Consider the following 21,766-nt stretch of genomic DNA (forward strand, 5'->3'; position numbering starts at 1 on the left):
AGTAACGTTTGAACATCACACCTTGCAGAATTAATGCCCAGAACAATTCAGGCTGTTCTGGAAGTAAAGTCGGTCTGACCCGGTACTAGATATGTGTACCCAATAAACTGTCCACTGATTGAATTTCATGATGTGCAAAGTGCGCAATGATGTGCCAAATCTTGATTTAGTGCATTATTACAGGGTAAGCATTAGAATAAGCCACCTCAATATTTGTAGCCATAGGTGATAATATCTCTCCAGGAGCTTTCGTCAGTATTGTGAAATAATTATTGTCACAAAAAGAGCCGTGTTGAATAGACCAAACTGCAGCGGGAATATGGATGCTCATATTTTAGTTAAAAAAAGGAGTAAAGCATCCACTGGAAAAACAATACACATGACAGGAACAGTCTTACAGGCATACAAAAACGCAGTGCAAGAACAACTACCCACAACCCCAAAGAAAAACACACACACCTATATAGGACTCCCAATCAAAGGCAACTCAACACACCTGCCTTCAATTGGAAGTCCCAATCACCAACACAAACATTCACACACACAAAACTGCCACGTCCTGACCCCAAAACTAATACAATAGCTCCATCTGCTGGTCAGGACGTGACAGTACCCCCCCCCCCCCTCAAGGTGCAGACCCCGGAATGCACCTACCAACAGAAAACACCAACAACAAAAACCCATTAAACAATAACCCCTAAACAATAAGGGAGGGAAGGGAGGGTGGCTGCCGTCAACGACGGCACTGTGTTACACCCTCCCTCCCCAACCCACCTATCCTGGAGGTGGCTCAGGTGCAGGACGTGGACCTCGCTCCACCTTCGGCGTCGCCCACTTCGGTGGCACCGCTAGCTGCGCCGGGCAGACGGACCACTCGGGCTGGGCCGGAGGACAGGAGGGCCACTCGGGCTGGGCCGGAGGACAGGAGGGCCACTCGGGCTGGGCCGGAGGACAGGAGGGCCACTCGGGCTGGGCCGGAGGACAGGAGGGCCACTCGGGCTGGGCCGGAGGACAGGAGGGCCACTCGGGCTGGGCCGGAGGACAGGAGGGCCACTCGGGCTGGGCCGGAGGACAGGAGGGCCACTCGGGCTGGGCCGGAGGGCAGGCGGGCCACTCGGGCTGGGCCGGAGGGCAGGCGGGCCACTCGGGCTGGGCGGGAGGGCAGGCGGGCCACTCGGGCTGGGCCGGAGGACAGGCGGGCCACTCGGGCTGGGCCGGAGGACAGGCGGGCCACTCGGGCTGGGCCGGAGGACAGTCGGGCCACTCGGGCTGGGCCGGAGGACAGTCGGGCCGCTCTGGCGGCTCCGGGCAGTCGGGCCGCTCTGGCGGCTCCGGGCAGTCGGGCCGCTCTGGCGGCTCCGGGCAGTCGGGCCGCTCTGGCGGCTCCAGACTGGCGGGCGGCTCTGGCGGCTCTCGACTGGCGGGCGGCTCTGGCGGCTCTCGACTGGCGGGCGGCTCTGGCGGCTCTCGACTGGCGGGCGGCTCTGGCGGCTCTCGACTGGCGGGCGGCTCTGGCGGCTCTCGACTGGCGGGCGGCTCAGGCGGCTCTCGACTGGCGGGCGGCTCAGGCGGCTCTCGACTGGCGGGCGGCTCAGGCGACTCTCGACTGGCGGGCGGCTCAGGCGACTCTCGACTGGCGGGCGGCTCAGGCGACTCTCGACTGGCGGGCGGCTCAGGCGACTCTCGACTGGCTGGCGGCTCAGGCTGACTCTCGACTGGCGGGCGGCTCAGGTGTCTCTTGACTGGCGAGGCTGGGCTGACGCACTAGACGCCTGATGCGTGGGGCTGGTACTGGACGTGCCAGCCTGGAGACACGCACCTCCATGCTAGTGCGTATGGCGGGAAACACCGGACCGTAGAGGCGCACTGGCGGTCTTGAGCGCAGGTTTGGCATCACCCCTTCCGGCTCGATGCCTACTTCGCCCTGGCACATGCGGGGCGCTGGTACTGTGCCTACCAGGCCTCACCACAGCCCCAACCCCAAAGCACGGGACCTGTCCATTCTGCCCTACAAGGGTACAGGGAGCTGGCCTGGGGCTCCAATCTCGCCCCGCCAAATAGCCCTTGTGCCCCCCCCCCAATAATTATTGGGGCTGCCTCTCGGGTTCTACCTGCCTCCCAGGTAGGTTGTCACAGTGGGGCCGCAACTGGTCCCATGTCCAGTCAATCCTCTCCTCCAATACTTCCAGCGACCAGGAATCCATCTCCTCCCGAGCGCGCTGCTTCCAATAGTCCTCCTGTGGCTTCCTCCTATTACGCTGCTTGGTCCTTTGGTGGTGGGTAGTTCTGTCACAAAAAGAGCCGTGTTGAATAGACCAAACTGCAGCGGGAATATGGATGCTCATATTTTAATTTAAAAAAAGGAGTAAAGCATCCACTGGAAAAACAATACACACGACAGGAACAGTCTTACAGGCATACAAAAACGCAATGCAAGAACAACTACCCACAACCCCAAAGAAAAACACACACACCTATATAGGACTCCCAATCAAAGGCAACTCAACACACCTGCCTTCAATTGGATGTCCCAATCACCAACACAAACATTCACACACACAAAACTGCCACGTCCTGACCCCAAAACTAATACAATAGCTCCATCTGCTGGTCAGGACGTGACAATTATATTGTTAAAGTAGCAATCAGCAGTAGAAACAATAACAAAGCATTTGCCCCACCCCTCATCTGGAAAAGCTGAGGGCTGGAGAAATGTAACCTCGCTATGGATGCAAGGACTAGCCAGTTGAGACAATGAGAGGTACAGTGGGGGAAAAAAGTATTTGATCCCCTGCTGATTTTGTACGTTTGTCCACTGATAAAGAAAGGATCAGTCTATAATTTTAATGGTAGGTTTATTTGAACAGTGAGAGACAGAATAACAACAAAAATATCCAGGAAAATGCATGTCAAAAATGTTATAAATTGAATTGCATTTTAATGAGGGAAATAAGTATTTGACCCCCTCTCAATCAGAAAGATTTCTGGCTCCCAGGTGTCTTTTATACAGGTAACGAGCTGAGATTAGGAGCACACTCTTAAAGGGAGTGCTCCTAACCGCAGCTTGTTACCTGTAAAAAAGACACCTGTCCACAGAAGCAATCAATCAATCAGATTCCAAACTCTCCACCATGGCCAAGACCAAAGAGCTCTCCAAGGATGTCAGGGACAAGATTGTAGACCTACACAAGGCTGGAATGGGCTACAAGACCATCGCCAAGCAGCTTGGTGAGAAGGTGACAACATTTGGTGCGATTATTCGCAAATGGAAGAAACACAAAAGAACTGTCAATATCCCTCGCCCTGGGGCTTCATGCAAGATCTCACCTCGTGGGGTTGCAATGATCATGAGAACGGTGAGGAATCGGCCCAGAACTACACGGGAGGATCTTGTCAATGATCTCAAGGCAGCTGGGACCATAGTCACCAAGAAAACAATTGGTAACACACTACGCCGTGAAGGACTGAAATCCTGCAGCGCCCGCAAGGTCCCCCTGCTCAAGAATACATATGCATGCCCGTCTAAAGTTTGCCAATGAACATCTGGATGATTCAGAGGACAACTGGTGAAAGTGTTGTGGTCAGATGAGACCAAAATGGAGCTCTTTGGCATCAACTCAACTCGCTGTGTTTGGAGGAGGAGGAATGCTGCCTATGACCCCAAGAACACCATCTCCACCGTCAAACATGGAGGTGGAAACATTATGCTTTGGGGGTGTTTTTCTGCTAAGGGGACAGGACAACTTCACCGCATCATTTGACAGGGCCATGTACTGTCAAATCTTGGGTGAGAACCTCCTTCCCTCAGCCAGGGCATTGAAAATGGGTCGTGGATGGGTATTCCAGCATGAGAATTACCCAAAACACACGGCCAAGGCAACAAAGGAGTGGCTCAAGAAGAAGCACATTATGGTCCTGGAGTGGCCTAGCCAGTCTCCAGACCTTAATCCCATAGAAAATCTGTGGAGGGAGCTGAAGTTTCGAGTTGCCAAACGTCAGCCTCGAAACCTTAATGACTTGGAGAAGATCTGCAAAGAGGAGTGGGACAAAATCCCTCCTGAGATGTGTGCAACCCTGGTGGCCAACTACAAGAAACGTCTGACCTCTGTGATTGCCAACAAGGGTTTTGCCACCAAGTACTAAGTCATGTTTTGCAGAGGGGTCAAATACTTATTTCCCTCATTAAAATGCAAATCATTTTATAAAAATTTTTACATGTGTTTTTCTGTATTTTTTGGTTGTTATTCTGTCTCTCACTGTTCAAATAAACCTACCATTAAAATTATAGACTGATAATTTCTTTGTAAGTGGGCAAACGTACAAAATCAGCAGGGGATCAAATACTTTTTTCCCCCACTGTAGGCTACACCTGTAGTCAAACTGTTACTAGGATGGCCTATGTGGATGTGGGTGATCTTCATCTCATCTCTCAATGACCATTTCTGTCATGCCCTGATCTCTCATTTTGCCTCTCTCTCTCTCCCTCCCTCCCCTTTCTCTTTTCCCCTTTTCTCCTTTTCTCCCAGTGTGAAGGCTGTGTATAATGAGCTACAAAACACTTTCATGGCCATCAATGAGCAGGGCAAAGCTGTATTGGTGGAAGAACCCCCACAGACCGATCAACACACACACACACACACACACACACACACACACACACACACACACACACACACACACACACACACACACACACACACACACACACACACACACAGCGGGCTAATGCGGCCCAATGGAGTGGAGTGTACTGTACTATGGGTGATGTAGACTTCAAACCCTTTGTTATTGTCAGTTACAGTTTAATGTAGTGAACAGTGTTACAAGCTAATGTAGCAGACTGTATAGTAGTGCATGGTCCAACAATGTGACCATTATTAGAGACAGCTGGACGGTAATTTACTGGACCGGCCTGCCTTGTTCATTGGAGACTGATGAAACCTCCCAGGAGTGGGCACCAGAAAATAAGAAGCAAAAAAGGGAATAAAAGAGGTAGAGGCACAGCAAGGCACAATAGCGGTGAGCATGACTCCATCTGTCTTTATGATCTCATGCTACAGTACAACTCTCATTCAGTTCTTACCATCTCACTATGATGAATCATCAATTCTTAATTACTGATTGCTTTGCTAATTATGTGTAGATACTGTTAGTGTATGGTTGATTTACAGTTGTTTCCTCTGTCTCTCTGTGTGTGGATGGATGCATTCACAGACACAACAATCAGCTTGATGGGGATGAACTAGGAGCATAGTGCTTTAGCGGTGGGACAGAGGAGACGGCAACATAGAGGGCTTCGTTCTGAGCCCTATACTATAAATCATGTTTGAGCCGTTAGAGGTAACTTTGGTTATAACCGGTAGCATGAAAGTGGCTCACCTTTAATCCTTCAGAACTAACCTGCTCAGGGGCAGGCTAACTCAGGGCTAACCAATGAAATCAGATACCCTCCCTCTCACAAAGATTATGTAATCATCCCCTTCATTTGTGGAAGACTACTGCTTTCAATAATTTATTAACATGCTTTGCTGACTCTAAACCTAATATAGACGTGACTATCAATTATCGGGCCACCTGCCTTAGGGCCGATGTGGAGCTGATTGGCAAAGGCGCATCGGTCCAGTGTGGGCAGCCTACTTGGGTTCAATGTTTTAATATGCATTGGGCCCACATCGTGCCAATGTGGGCATGTTTTCTGGGAAAAGATGGGCTTATTTCAGGCGATGTGAGGGCTGCCATCACCAGAAATGGGCTGCCCACACTGGGCCAATGTCTTGGAGGCCAATGTGGAGCCGATGAGCAGAAGCCCATCGGCCCAATGTGGGCAGCCTAAGTGGGGCCAATATTTTAGCCTGCATTGGGCTGTCATCTTGCCAATGTGGACATGTCTGCTGGGTATGTACTACAGCCACTGCAGTATATTATTTCAGGGGGAAAACAAGGATGATTTTGAACCTGAAGTGCTTCTTAGGGGATTTACATTGTCAGCAGTGTGTATACTGAGAGAAGATGTTAAAAGCTTTGTTACGGTGCGTCAGACAGGATATAAACTCAGAGAGAGAGAGAGAGTGAGAGAGAGGGGGAGAGGGAGAAAGAACAAGAAGGAGTGGAGAGGGGAGGGTGTATACAGAGAGAAACTGATTGGCCAGAGAAAGCGAGAGAGGAAGTGGGAGTGAAACAAGCTAGAGAGGAGCAAGGAAAAGCTTCAGTGAAAGATGCATCCTCCTCGTGCTATGTGATCATTTCTGGTGTTAGGATAGTAAGATGGGTCAGACGGCTGAAATGAAAGAGATGCAGCCAGGGGTGTGGCTGCAGTCTCTCTCAGGGAAACTCAGTCTTGCCTTGAGCTGCAACATCTCTGACATAACAGTTGTGCCAGTATGCCAGTCATGAACAGGCCAGGGTAGGTGGAGGAAATTTTTTCTCAGTATTATATATGCATGCACTGCTTGGTAGATTTCAAAGGACAATATTTTTAATAGGACAATCTATGTAATAGGGACTGGTTGAGGACAAAGAGCATCCTGGGTTGGTGTGTCCCACATGTCTGAGCCATACTGATACTTAATATTACCGTATGTCTATATGAGATTTATTAACCAGACCCAGGCTAGATCAGTGTCCAAAGGATTTCAGCATGGCTGCTCTGCTCTTAAGAGAGAATATTTATCTGTGTTTTGTCTTGTCAGGTTTTGGACAGGCTCAGGGTTGAGCAGACTCTTTTCATCTGGGGAACTATGGAACTATGACGGGAATTCTAAGGAACAGCGCTTGTCCAAGCAAGACCTACGTACAGCTAAGGAGCCAAGCTCCTCTCATAGAGACACTCTCAAAGGCTTACCTCAGTCTCAAAGTGTCAGAGTTGAGCTCTGTGCAGGAAAATCGCCTCGGTGTGAGACAGTGGAGCGAGGTGTGCAAATCCCGGAAGATATTCTAACAGGTAGGTGGAATGGGAACAGGCTTTGCAGACACTGCAATAATCTTCTTACAAGTGGTTAAAAAAGGTCAGAATAATTCATGATGCTTTCAAAATCTCAACTTCCACGTTTGATTGGAGTGGATCTTTGACATATGCTGTAGATTCATTCCCTGCTGACGTTACTAAAGAATATTATTATTATTGCAATACAGGCTGCCGAGGAGGAATGTGTGTCAGTAACACTACACTGTCTCATGATATACTTTTTTTCAGAAACTGATAAAGGCAGCATGTTAAATGTATTGCATTGGAGCTATTGATTCTTATTTTCCTGATTTTTAACAATATACTGCTACATAAAGATGACAATCTTTATCCAGAAGATTTTCCAGCCTTGCATATATATTCATGCTCTCAGGCTGACTCAGCATATTTAGTCCAAGGCAAAACAGGGTGGGAGGCAGAGACTGTTTTCAATTCGCGCTACTGTTTTTGTATTGACTGATTCAATTGCATCTGATGAGAATGTTGTTCAATTGTGAACATGAACATTTATCTGTAAAATGAATCTCCCTGTCAGACTTTTTAAACTAAGCTGTGTTGTATATGCTATGGAACAATGTATTATTATTATTATTATTATTTTATTTTTTTACAGGATGTCTGACTAAAGAGAAGATTCAGACACCCAAGTCTCATCCTGCTTCCCCTGAGGAAAAGAGATCGTCTGAAAAGAATGGCAATAAAGAAACACTTCCCCCTTTACTCAATGTGCCCTCGTCTCTTGAGAATGTTTCCATCTGTCCATCATTCTCAAACACCCCGAAAGCAAAAACAGTCACTGTAAGTTCCATGACAGGATCTTCTTTCCTATCCAATAGCAAGGAGCTCTTTGAAGACTGCCAGAAGAGATATGAGGGACAGAGGAATGCACAGGATCAGAAATTACCAATGACGTCCTGTGCTAATCTCGATGCTGTGGACATAGACTTCGCTATAAAGGCGATGGGAGACCCAGTAATTCTCAATGTACAGAACGACCAAAGATCACAAGGTCTATTGCCGTTAAGCAATAATGATGAGACCAATCACCAGTTAACCAGTACAGGGACTGAGGAGTGTTTGGTATCCCACCCTGGCAGCACCATAATAGAACCTAAAGAAGCTGAACAAACAATGAAGACCAACATATTTGTATCCAACAGAGGAAGTCTGTTCAGTGCAACCTTTGTCCACAACACAAACAATAGTGGCACAAAGATGAGTCGTGAAAGCCCCTCGTGTGTTGACAGTGTTTCTGAAACAGGGGATGAATTAGATGCATTTTCTTCCAGCAGTGACTGTCTGACCTACATTGAGGACGAGGAGAAGGCTGTTATAGATGGAACAAGAGGCGGAGGAAACACACGCTTTCCACACTTCACCAAAATGTCAAAAAATGGATCACAAACTCAGCCTTTATGTCTAAATCCAGCAAGGATATACCACTCTTCTTCAAGTAAGCCATTCGCTCAGTCGTGCATTCCACTGGTTTTACAGATGTCCAAACCAGTTACCAGAGGGTGGTCAAAAACAACTGTTTCTGAGGAGGGTCTGTCAGAAATCCTTTCCCCAGTGGATGAGGTTCTGTCCTATGGAAGCTACGAGCTCCCTCCACCTGTACCGCACTGTGCAGGATATGGGAGTGTTAGCTCCACTCTGCTACCTCCCCAACCAGCTTTTGAGGTGATCACAAGTGAAGAGGAATTCCCGCCTTCTTCCGAAGGAAATTATCTGTATCTCAAAGAAGATCCATCCATTAACAGTGAGCTTGTTCCTCCTCTCCCTGATGATAAGACACCACATGTAAACAACACAAAAAACTCTGGTGAAACTAACAAAGACCTAGCTGAAGGTCAGAATGTCTTTGACAGAACTGAGAACTCCAGTTTGATTCCAGCGGAAGAGGATGTCACAGACTTGCTCTTCTCCTTTGACATTGGTGACAGGGTTCTTGTCTGCCTTTCCAGACCTGGTGTGTTGAAATACAAGGGGCCGGCAGCATTTGCTGGTGGCCTTTGGGCAGGCGTGGTGCTGGACAGGCCAGAAGGAAACCACAACGGAACCTTTAGAGGGGTGAAATATTTCAGATGTGATAGGAACTGTGGTGTTCTGGTCCGAGCAGAGGACATCTCTCCTTTACGAGGGACACAAGACAGTGATCTGGATACTGAGGCTGAGGAGGATCCCTTCTCAGATGAAGAACCACCAAACTGCTTGAAATCACAAGAGGATGGATTGAAAGAAGATGAAGCCTCAGCTGGACCATTGGAAGGAAACATATACAGGGGACAAAATAAACCAATCAATGATCCTTTAACTACTAAAATTACCTATAAAGAGGGACAATTACAAGAGAAATGGTGCCAAAACCCTCAACTTGATTGTTGTAACGAGACACCTGTGGCATCAAGTTCATCCACCCCTATGCCTGTATCATCATTATTTCAAGTGAGTTTTGTCTTAATCAGACCGTGTAATAGCACAATTGAGGCAAACCATAGTCATCACAGACTTTTACCTTGGGGGTATTTGATGTGTTTTTAGAGTGCCAGACCTACTTTAAACTCCTTAAAAAATGCTCGCTCGTCAAACTATTTATTGGTCCTATTTTGCAGATTGGTTTTGATTCATGCCCCCAAACAGCAGGACACAACATGAGGGCTAGGTTTGACATAAACTCTTGGGTGGAAAGTTTGACCGAGGAGCTGATCCAAGACCTTTTAATGGATGCTCTAGAGATAAGGATGAAAAACAGAGACAAAGGCTTGCTCAAAGAGGACAACAAACAAATTGATGTGAGTAAAGTTTTAAATGTTCAGTTTTTTTACATCACCTTCCCAAAACAAACAGCATAGACCAGCATAAATGTTAAGCTTTTCCATACTTGTCTATTCTGTTTTATGCTGGTCAGATTCTGGTCAAGCTGGTCTAACCAGCATAGTTTAGCTGGTTTTGCTGGCTGACCAGCATGGTCTAGCGGGTTATGATGGGAGACCAGCATGGTCTAGCAGGTTATGCTTGCAGACCAGCTTTTGTTGTGTTTTCACTGGTGAAAAGCCTTTATTGTGCTTCCACTGGTGACCAGCCTACACTGTGCTTTGGACACTGGTGTCCAGCATAACCTAAAGCAAAACCAGAATCAAGTAATGTTTTATACTAGCTTGCAAAGGGATGTTTCATTCCTATATGGAAACCAACCAGGGTATATTCCTGCAATCTGCATTCAGAATGACTGCCAAGGTTAGAAAGACAACTAAACCATCTAAACTGGAACAACCATTTCACTAATGGGTGCAATAAGTCCAACTAACAGATTGGATTAGTTTAGAAAAATGTATGTTATTTATCTTTATGTGGCATAAGATATATTAACTGATCAATCAATGTACATGCAAAAACATAGATATTGAAATTCAAAATGTTTCAACTGCAATAGAGCATGCTGGGAAATATGATGAAACATAATAATGGGTGTGGTTTTGTAGACCAGCAAAATGATGATGATCAGGGGTCAACCTTACTTGGGATTTGGACTTGCAACATCTCGGTTGCCAGTGACCTGGATTTCCTGCTACGCCATTGGATCTGTGGGTATGATAAAGATTGTTAAAAGGTTAGAAGCAATAGATATGTAATTTGTCCCTATGGGGGAACCCTTCATGAAGAACCCCCCACGAAGAACCCAACTGGCGGACCCCCCCCCCTCATCTGCATCAGCAGTGTCTATTTTTTTACGTCAGTCACTGACCGTTACTCAATTAGCCATGTCGGCTGAATTTATTTTAGATTGGTAATTTATTCTATGCAGTTATCTAGGCTTGTTGTAATCATGGTTGAATTACCGATTTGGGGGCCCTCACTTATTTTGTGTTCACTCTCACTCAGACATCATATTAAGAAAAAGTCAGGGCTTTGACTGCTTGTGTGGGTCTGTATGTGGGTAAACAGACCCATGAGTCACTACCACCCCTCATGATGAGTTCAGACTTTTTGTGGCCCCCCCCCCCCCCATCAAAGTTGCCCAACGCTGCTATAGGGGAACCATTTAGAGTTCCATTTAAATCAACTCATGAAGAACCCTCTGGCTCCATGTAGAGCCAATGACAGGTTCTACAGTTTAAGTGTTTTCGGAAAGTATTCAGACCTCTTGACTTTTTCCACGTTTTGTTACGTTACAGCCTTATTCTAAAATTGATTAAAAAAGACACAATACCCCATAATGACAATGCAAAAACAGTTAAGACATTTTTGCTAACTTATTAAAAATAAAACCCTGAAATGTTACATTTACATAAGTATTCAGACCCTTTACTCAGTACTTTGTTGAAGCACCTTTGGCAACGATTACAGCCTTAAGTCTTCTTGGGTATGACGTTACAAGTTTGGCACACCTGTATTTGGGGAGTTTCTCCCATTTTTCTCTGCAGATCCTCTCAAGCTCTGTCAGGTCTCCACAGAGATGTTAGATCGGGTTCATGTCTGGGCTCTGGCTGGGCCACTCAAGGACATTCGGAGACTTGTCCCGAAGCCACTCCTGCAATGTCTTGGCTGTGTGCTTAGGGTCGTTGTCCTGTTGGAAGGTGAACCTTTGCCCCAGTCTGACGTCCTGAGCACTCTGGAGCAGGTTTTCATCAAGGATTTCTCTGTACTTTGCTCTGTTTATCTTTCCCTCGATCCTGACGAGTCTACCAGTCCCTGCCACTGAAAAACATTGCCACAGCATGATTCTGCCACCACCGTGCTTCACCATAGGGATGGTGCCAGGTTTCCTCCAGACGTGACGCTTCGCATTCAGGCCAAAGAGTTTACTCTTGCTTTCATCAGATCAGAGAATCTTGTTTTAGGTCTTTAGGTGCCTTTTGGCAAACTCCAAGTGGGCTGGTATGTGCCTTTTACTGAGAAGTGGCTTCCGTCTGGCCACTCTACCATAAAGGCCTGATTGGTGGAGTGCTGCAGAGATCGTTCTCCTTCTGGAAGGTTCTCCCATCTCCACAGAGGAACTCTAGAGCTCTGTCAGAGTGACCATCGGGTTCTTGGTCACCTCCCTGACTAAGGCCCTTCTCCCCCGATTGCTCAGTTTGGCTGGGTAAGTTAAGTTACCGGTTACAGTAAGTTACCAGTTACCGAGTTGCAGTAAAAATACAGTATTTTACAGTTGAATGAAGGTGTTATTGTTGTAAAATGTCTTGCTGTTGTTTACCTTAACTGCACTTCAAAATGTAGACAATGTGCTGGCGGGGACTCATATTTGGGGGCATGGTCTAAAATAATTTATATTCGTACCAACAATATATGGAAGTGTTGTACCAGCTTAAGTGGTTTTATTGTTATGATGAACAAGGTTAAGCACTTAATTTGTCCATACCTAGTTCTACAATCTTTGCAAGAGGTTGCCATTTAAGCTGCCAGTATGTTACTGGCAGTTAGTGATGTTACGTTTGATACTGGAGCTCCGAGGCATGCGTCGAGATTGCTAAGCAGCTAACTTTGAAGTACATCCTCAATGACTTCTGAAGCTTCTTTTGATCACATACTTTTTCAAACTGTATGTTGCCCAATTCGAGATCCCACTGATTTTGCCATGGTTCCAGTGCTTTCTTCAATTCCAAGCTGCTTTCAATCAATGACCTCTACTGGACACCGTACTTACAAATAAATATAGGTACAGTTGAAGTCGGAAGATTACATACACCTTAGTCAAATACATATAAACTCAGTTTTTCACCATTCCTGACATTTAATCCTAGTAAAAAATCCCTGTCTTAGGTCAGTTAGGATCACCAGTTTATTTTAAGAATGTGACATTTCTGAATAATAGCAGAGATTTATTTCAGCTTTTATTTCTTTCATCATATTCCCAGTGGGTCAGAAGATAACATAGACTCAATTAGTATTTGGTAGCATTGCCTTTAAACTGTTTAACTTGGGTCAAACGTTTCAGGTAGCCTTCCACAAGCTTTCCAACATAAGTTGGGTGAATTTTGGCCCATTCCTCCTGACAGAGCTGGTGTAACTGAGTCAGGTTTGTAGGCCTCCATGCTCGCACACACTTTTTCAGTTCTGCCCACAAATCTTCTATAGGATTGAGGTCAGGGCTTTGTGATGGCCACTCCAATACCTTGACTTTGTTGTCCTTAATACATACAGTTGAAATCGGAAGTTTACATACACTTAGGTTGGAGTAATTAAAACTCGTTTTTCAAACATCCTAAATAATGCCATAGATTCAGATCTTGAAAAATAGTCAACTTGAGGGCAAAAAGGGAAGCATGATGTTAGACAAAAACGTGGTTTTCCTATGGATTTCAGACTACTAAAGCCAACGATTTACCACTGCACCACAGAGTTTTGATGAAAACAGTGGAGAAAAATAAATTGCCAAGCAGTGTACTTCAAAGCAGTGTGCCGATGCCTGTATCTTAAAATATTATTATTTTGACCGGCAGTTGTCACTCATGTACACCGTGTTGATCAAAGCCTCACGTATTAACCCTAATTTCAAAACAATTGGCTGCATAGACTCAATGGTTCAGAAAGATTTGTTTAAACATCGGTTCCACCTACGGTTGGCACAAATGGACAAATATTAGACCACACCCCAAAATATGCTAGTGATCCCCACAGGTACATTGCCCTCACCTACATTTCAAAGTGCAGAGATTATTGTGCTTAATATTCACGATATTGTGTAGAAAAATGTACCGTTGTAGTAGATTATCCGCACATGTACCCTAAAAAAGTTCCTATGTGTGCCTTTGACCTTTTTGTTCCCCCGGGGAACAACACTGTACTGTACCTGCACTGTACATTCTTGGTAATAAAGATGTACCTGGTGGCACTTCTGAAACGTTACGCACTTCGACCCCAAAGCTAGCAAATTCAAATCCAGAAAGCCTTTATGCACACTTTACTTCAAGTGTCCTTGAGCACTGCTATTTTAAAGTTGGTGTTGTCAGATAATCTGAAAATTATTGACTTGATTCTGAGCAATGTTTATCAAAGTGCAGAAATGTATTCTTCTTTAAATCTGTGGCCAATCTCAGTCATGGCGACAGACCTGATGATGTTTCAGGAAATTCTGGTCAGCAGCAACCAAGATGTTGTGAGTTTAAATCCCAAGTGAGGAATAGTCTCAAGTAACCTGCTTTCAGCATTATACACTGCTCAAAAAATAAAGGGAACACTAAAATAACACATCCTACATCTGAATGAATGAAATAATCTTATTAAATACTTTTTTCTTTACATAGTTGAATGTGCTGACAACAAAATCACATGAAAATAATCAATTGAAATCCAATTTATCAACCCATGGAGGTCTGGATTTGGAGTCACACTCAAAATTAAAGTGGAAAACCACACTACAGGCTGATCCAACTTTGATGTAATGTCCTTAAAACAAGTCAAAATGAGGCACAGTAGTGTGTGTGGCCTCCACGTGCCTGTATGACCTCCCTACAACGCCTGGGCATGCTCCTGATGAGTTGGCGGGTGGTCTCCTGAGGGATCTCCTCCCAGACCTGGACTAAAGCATCCGCCAACTCCTGGACAGTCTGTGGTGCAATGTGGCGTTGGTGGATGGAGCGAGACATGATGTCCCAGATGTGCTCAATTGGATTCAAGTCTGGGGAATGGGCGGGCCAGTCCATAGCATCAATGCCTTCCTCTTGCAGGAACTGCTGACACACTCCAGCCACATGAGGTCTAGCATTGTCCAGCATTAGGAGGAACCCAGGGCCAACTGCACCAGCATATGGTCTCACAAGGGGTCTGAGTATCTCATCTCGGTACTTAATGGCAGTCAGGCTACCTCTGGCGAGCACGTGGAGGGCTGTGCGGCCCCTAAAAGAAATGCCACCCCACACCATGACTGACCCACCGCCAAACCGGTCATGCTGGAGGATGTTGCAGGCAGCAGAACGTTCTCCATGGCGTCTCCAGACTCTGTCACGTCTGTCACATGTGCTCAGTGTGAACCTGCTTTCATCTGTGAAGAGCACAGGGCGCCAGTGGCGAATTTGCCAATCTTGGTGTTCTCTGGCAAATGCCAAACGTCCTGCACGGTGTTGGGCTGTAAGCACAACCCCCACCTGTGGACATTGGGCCCTCATACCACCCTCATGGAGTCTGTTTCTGACCGTTTAAGCAGACACATGCACATTTGTGGCCTGCTGGAGGTCATTTTGCAGGGCTCTGGCAGTGCTCCTCCTGCTCCTCCTTGCACAAAGGCGGAGGTAGCGGTCTCGCTGCTGGGTTGTTGCCCTCCTACGGCCTCCTCCACGTCTCCTGATGTACTGGCCTGTCTCCTGGTAACGCCTCCATGCTCTGGACACTACGCTGACAGATCCAGCAAACCCTCTTGCCACAGCTCGCATTGATGTGCCATCCTGGATGAGCTGCACTACCTGAGCCACTTGTGTGGGTTGTAGACTCCGTCTCATGCTACCACTAGAGTGAAAGCACCGCCAGCATTCAAATGTGACCAAAACATCAGCCAGGAAGCATAGGAACTGAGAAATGGTCTGTGGTCCCCACCTGCAGAACCATTCCTTTATTGGGGGTGTCTTGCTAATTGCCTATAATTTCCACCTGTTGTCTATTCCATTTGCACAACAGCATGTGAATTTTATTGTCAATCAGTGTTGCTTCCTAAGTGGACAGTTTGATTTCACAGAAGTGTGATTGACTTGGAGTTACATTGTGTTGTTTAAGTGTTCCCTTTATTTTTTTGAGCAGTGTATATAGGCTTATATATCATGTAAAAAAAAAATATCTTAGCGGGAGATCTCAGCCTGCACTTTGACTTAGACAGTGATCTGGTGACCACTGGTCTAGCTGGTCTGCAAAACCACACCCATCATTATCATACTTCCCAGCATGCTCTATTGCAGATTGTTTCAAAATCTGTGTTTTTGCATGTACATTGATTGATTGATTGATTGATTGATTGATTGATTGATTAATCGATTAATTTATCTCATGCTACAGATAAATGACATGTTTTTTTCTAAACTAATCCAATTTGATAGGTGGGTTTATTGCATCCGTTACCGAAATGGTTGTTCCAGTTTAAATGCTTTAGGTAGTCTTGTGTATATACTTTTTCTACTTGGCAGTCATACTGAATGCAGATTTTAGGTGAATAAAAGTTCATATTGTTGGATATCCCCGCTAAGGCTGGATTCCAATAGGAATTAGACATCACCGGAATGCCTATCACAAACTAGTGATGGGCGTTCCGGCTCTTTTCAGTGAGCGGGTTCATTCGGCTCAGCTCACTAAAAAGAGCTGGCTCTTTTGGCTCCCAAACGGCTCTTTGAAAAAATACAAAACATATTCTTTTAAGTCAAACAGTTTGCGATAGTTTGACTATGATTGGTGTTAAAACAATTCTAATGAAATTATTAAATGAAATCATACTCTATCTTAAGCACAATGTATTTAAAAATGCATTGGTTTGTTATGAAAAAGAATGCTATTAAACATTTGCATTTAAAGTTTAACTTTTTAATGTATGTAAACAAAGTGCATATAAATCTAACCATTCAAAACGAATAGAATCGGAACAGCATAATAGAATATTGCACCATATCAAAGAAAAATAAGTAACAATTGCAAAACTGCAGCATCCCACAAATTGAAATAAATGTAAAAACGAAGGATGCTATTACACATGTGCCTTAAAGTATAACTTTTTTAATGTATAGAAACAAAGTGCATATAAATGTAACAATTCAAAACGAATACAATCTGAACAACATAATAATAGAATATTGCACCATATCAAAGAAAAATAAATAACAGTGTGAAAACTGCAGCATCCCACTTAAAACACTAAACTGGTCCCTCTTTTCTCTTACTTCTTTATTGCCATGTTATAACCAGCAGCACACAGCAATGCTGACCATATTTTTCGTTTATGAGATATTTGCATTCAGAAACACAAGCTGCCTCACTTTTGAGGGGCTGATGTGGTTTCTTCTCTCAGTAATTATTTGTCCCGTTTTTGAGAAGACCCACTCAGAGGGGGCGGATGTGGCCGCTATGCAGAGTCCCCCTGTCATGACTTTAGTAAGCCGTGGGTAGAACGGGGCCTTGTTCTTCCACCAGCTCAGAGGATCTGCAGATCTTTGGAGGAGGGGGATCCTCCAAATAGGATCAGACCTCCATTATGGCATCTGCTGAGGGATTCCTTCGTGCTGCATCCCCAGTTGCTCTCTAGTCAAACTGCAGATGTTTGTGGCACTACTGCTGGTGCTTCTGTTCCATCTGATCCCTCTTCTTCCTGTTGCCCTGGTGCCTGAGCCACCTGACTGCTGGGGCTGTCCCTCCCTGCTGCTGAGGTTATTCTTTGAAGAGCCTCATCAATCGCTCTGGCTTCACTGAGGGCTAACGTCTTAAACTTGGGGTCAAGTGCAGCGGTTTCTGATAGCACGTGATTATATTCCATTCTGTGGAACTTTCTGTCCATTGATGATCATAGGGTGTCCATAAACTCTGTCACATGTCCTGTGGTTACATTTGCTTCTCTCTGGTGGCTGGCTGTGATTCGCTGCAGACCCTTACACAGGAGTATCTTTTTTGAGGCTGTCACATAGCTGAAAAGAGAGAACAGTAACTTATTAGTTCATGTTTTGTCTACTGATACTACATTCTCATCTACTGCTCATATGCATTTATAATACTGGATTAAATAATGATGTAGTAATAACTACTTACTGTACCTCTCTCCACTGATCTCCACAGCGACCTGCTCAAAGGGTTCCAGGACTCTGCACAGCTCCACCACCACCTCCCATTCCTCTTGGGTCAGAGCATCAACAGGTGCATTGACAATGGCCAGGGAAGAGATGATGGCATCCTTTGACTCAAGAAACCGCTTCAACATATAAAATGTTGAATTGCACCTTGTAGTGCAGTCTTGTTTAGGCCTCAGCTCAGGCATCCCCATCTGTCGTTGTGTAGACTTTAGTTTTTCAGCACCTACTGTGCTCCTGTGGAAGTATTCCACAGCTACTTTCACTTTGTCCACAGTGGGCTTCATCACCTTCAGAGCATCTCCTACAATCAGGTTGATTGTGTGGGCAAGACATGGATGATGGGTCCATTTTCACATTTTCATGACTTTGGTTATGTTAGCTGCATTGTCGCTAAAGCAACAGACCACTTTTCCATCTACTTGCCATTCTCTGGCCACTCTCAACAGTTCCTCTGCCAAGTTCTCTGAGGTGTCTGTCGCTGAACTCAAAGCAGTCCAGATGACAGATAGACATAAAAAAATCTTCAATGAAGTGACATGTAACCGACATGTAAGAAGTGGTTACCCTTGATTTCCAGCAGTCAGTGTTAAGGCAAACTGCAGTAACTTTTTGGACTCTTTCCCGCACTGAAGCCTGTGTGCTCTCGTACAGTTGTGGAATAAGTGATTTTGAAAGGGTTTTCCTGCTTGGAATTGTGTACATTGGATTTAGACTATTGCTATAATTTCTAATACCTCTGTCCTCCACGATCGAAAATGGCTGGAAATCGGAGGCAATCATTTTAGCCAATGCAATATCAATTTGGCCTTGTTTTGCTACAGACATAGACTTTGGCATAAACTGGTCCATAGAAGACTGCGTTGCTGTGGGTTGCGGAGTAGGCCTACTTGCCTGAGTGGATACATCCCCACATGTGGAGGTGCTGTCTCCACCACTATCACTAGCAGGCCCGCTAGTTTCTCGAGGCTCCGCTACAGCTAGCTTCACAGTTGGGTGCACAGTTCGCTTATGCCGGAGTAGGTTGTGCATAGAACCGGCTTCATATGAGATTTTGTTTTGGCAAATTCTACACTGTGCTCTAACATTGTCTACATTATTAAAATGCAACCATATGCTACTGTGCTTCCAACTCATTTTCCAGCTGTTGTTTTCACAGCTGTCCTTCCTCTCTCCTCGGCTGCTAAGTGTGTGACTGTTAATGAGTTGGCTCGGCCCTCCCTCACGCATCTTTGGTTCATTGTTTTGACACTGCGTGTCTGATTGACAGGAACAACAGGTGAGGCTGTTAGTCTGAGCAGACAGCCAGAACGAATGTGTGTGCGCTTTAACATTTAGGCCTATATTATTTCATTAATTATTTCATTCTTTGAATTAGTTAATTCTATTCATTTAAATCTTTTGATTATTCATATCTTAATTTTTTATTTTTTAAATAAATAGATTCGGCTCTTCTGATATGCGAGCTGGCTCCCAACGTTCACCTACAAGAGCCGACTCATTCGCGAATGACCCATCACTATTGCAAACCAGCATAACGTTTTGTGGGTGACCAGCATATTCTGCTGGTCACCAGCAAAAATACAGCGAAGGCTAGTCACCAGTGAAAACACAACAAAGGCTGGTCCATGCTGTTTTTTTCAGCAGGGAACCACCACAATGATGATTTCAAACCATAGAGATGGACAGAGGGTTCACTTGCCACAAAGCTTGTTTTAGGATGCCATTAAGGTCTTTCACCATAAAACTCATGATCTAAAATTCCAGCACTGCAGGTGGCAGTTAATCCCCACCCTTGGCGTTATGGCCATTCAGACTCCATCATAGTAGCTGGTATGCACCTTCTCTGTTTATTAATAACTGCCAATGAGCTCAGAGAAGCAGGCAGATTGCTAACACAAATCGAGTGTTAACAAGAACCTGGCATCCCCCGCTTATAAACTGAGATACATTAGCATGGGCGGCACTCAATTGCAGACTGTCAGAAATGATCATGGCAAAGATAGGTGTACCCTATTTCCATTCAAAACCTTCCATTTTCTGTTTAGCGCCTACTGAAGGACATATTTTGTTTAGTAATGCAGTAATAGGTGTCTCTCTTGTTGTGATGTGTGTTTTGTACTATATTTATATATATATTTTATTTTTTATTTTTAATCCCATGCCCCCGTCCCCACAGGAGGCCTTTTGGTAGGCTGTTATTGTAATTAAGAATTTGTTCTTAACTGACTTGCCTAGTTAAATAAAGGTTAAATAGTTTGAATTCATGAATATGCAATGTGTAGGCCTATTACTTGTCGTTTTCTTTTGAACTATCGTTTACGTGATAGTTTTGTATGATTTTCAGACAGTAATGAAGAAAGATGACAGCACAGCAAATAAGCTGTGTTTCATAGAACAGTGGCACGATACTCTCTGCTCTCCAGCTCCTGAGAAGGTTCTAATCCAGCCCCACGACCGTGACATAGTGTACAGACTGGTTGATACTGCCTTGGAAATCCTCTTAGGCCAAGCAAAGAGTTCCATGATTTACAACCCAGAAGCACCAGGCTACATCATTGACGAAGAGAGTGTCAGAGTTTACGGACGGGTGAGAGTTTGTGTGCAATTATTGGATGATTGTAAACCTGGATGAATTCACAGATCAGGATGCTAATATTATGTATGTTTGAGGTCATTAGCCAACTATATCTTACTCTAGATCATGCACCAACTCACCTCTGAGATTCTTCATGGGGTGTTGACCAATCACTTTGGGATTACTAAATCTATGTGGCAGACAAAAAATATACTCTCAAGTCTCCTATCAAGTAGAGACTTTCTCACCGACCTGAAGGTAACAAGTTGCCTTATGTCTGCTATATACACAATCTCCTGTCTAAATAAATATGAAAATGAACATGGAACCTATGCACTTACCATATTTTGTGTATTATGTATATTATATGTACAGTACAATGCAATGCACAAATATGTATGTACAGTACATAGAAAAATAACAATAACCCACTTGGTGTTGATTTTGTGCAGTAATCATCCCCAGGTGAACTTCTGAAGAACATACGTGCAAAAATGTCAAAATTTGAAATGTAATGTCATATTTTGCAGGCTGCTGTTAAATCTGAGGTGCAGAAAGAGCTCAACTTGGAACGGACAGACCTTCAGATGAAAGAGATTCTCCTGACGTTGTGCAAATACAGGAGTACAAAGAGAGACAGAGTAGACTACATTCTGGTATGTGATAATAATTTTGTTCAAATGCCTTGGTGGGAACAGTTTATTGTTAGGCCTACATGAAAGATATTTAGAGTATATGAGCATCAACAAGTGCAATGCCTAGCTAGGTTATAGTGGGTGAAAGCATACAGAACTTTCAGCAACAATGTTCAAGTTCATGATCACATTGAATCCTCAGATCCAAGAGCTTCACAAAGAAGAACTTCAGTGGGTGGACTACAGCGCTGACCAGATTACTGTGAAGATGAGACTGTCTGAGGAGATTTTCAGTCTTCTCCTAGAGGACACTATATCAGTTCTCAAACACATGTACATGACACCATCCTTTTGAACCTGAGAAAGAAGGTTACTGTTCCCTCTATTAAATATATCTTATTAATTGCCATTACATTCTCAAATGCTTTGAATTCAGTTACAATTACATGTATTGATTATCTTGATTATCTATGATCGTTGAAGAATTTAAATAAATCACTCATATTGGAATTAATTTGACCCTACGTGTACATATTTTTATTGAGCATTCCTCCCTGATTGTTGGTCTATCAAGCAATAAGCACATAACCTCCATTAACCATTGCTGATGAAACATAACACAATAATGTGCAACATGGCTCCTAACAAAAAGTACAGTACAGTGCCAAAAAGTGTACACCCTCTTGAACCATGTTCCATTTTCTTTACTTACAGCCTAGAATTTGGACACATTCAAGAACAAAATAAGTTTTCCAACAAAATAAATTGTGAGATGGTTAGAACAAAGTTCATTAAAACTTCTTATGGATGGGTGGCAGTATTGAGTAGCTTGGAT

At 44.6% G+C, this 21,766-nt stretch overlaps 1 protein-coding gene across 1 annotated transcript; it reads left to right on the forward strand.

Annotated features, from left to right (window-relative positions):
• Nucleotides 1-6,202: 6,202 nt before the first annotated feature.
• On the forward strand, nucleotides 6,203-21,445 carry LOC106580198 (uncharacterized). The gene is made up of 7 exons (XM_082966165.1): nucleotides 6,203-6,403; nucleotides 6,690-6,940; nucleotides 7,578-9,409; nucleotides 9,577-9,756; nucleotides 20,066-20,308; nucleotides 20,420-20,952; nucleotides 21,134-21,445. Exons 1-6 carry the CDS (start codon nucleotides 6,381-6,383, stop codon nucleotides 20,771-20,773), a joined length of 2,883 nt encoding a protein of 960 aa, XP_082822291.1. The 5' UTR covers nucleotides 6,203-6,380; the 3' UTR covers nucleotides 20,774-20,952; nucleotides 21,134-21,445.
• The last annotated feature ends 321 nt before the right edge of the window (nucleotides 21,446-21,766 follow it).

This window comes from Salmo salar, chromosome 20 (genome assembly GCF_965601325.2).
Source record: "Salmo salar chromosome 20, fSalSal1, whole genome shotgun sequence".
NCBI lineage: Eukaryota > Metazoa > Chordata > Actinopteri > Salmoniformes > Salmonidae > Salmo > Salmo salar.

Excerpts from the sequence above, each read along its gene's own strand:
- LOC106580198 (XM_082966165.1), top strand. The coding sequence starts at position 6,381 with ATGCCAGTCATGAACAGGCCAGG. Across the intron at positions 9,410-9,576 it reads CTGTATCATCATTATTTCAA|ATTGGTTTTGATTCATGCCC; the intron begins GTGAGTTTTGTC and ends CCTATTTTGCAG. Across the intron at positions 20,309-20,419 it reads GTGTCAGAGTTTACGGACGG|ATCATGCACCAACTCACCTC; the intron begins GTGAGAGTTTGT and ends ATCTTACTCTAG.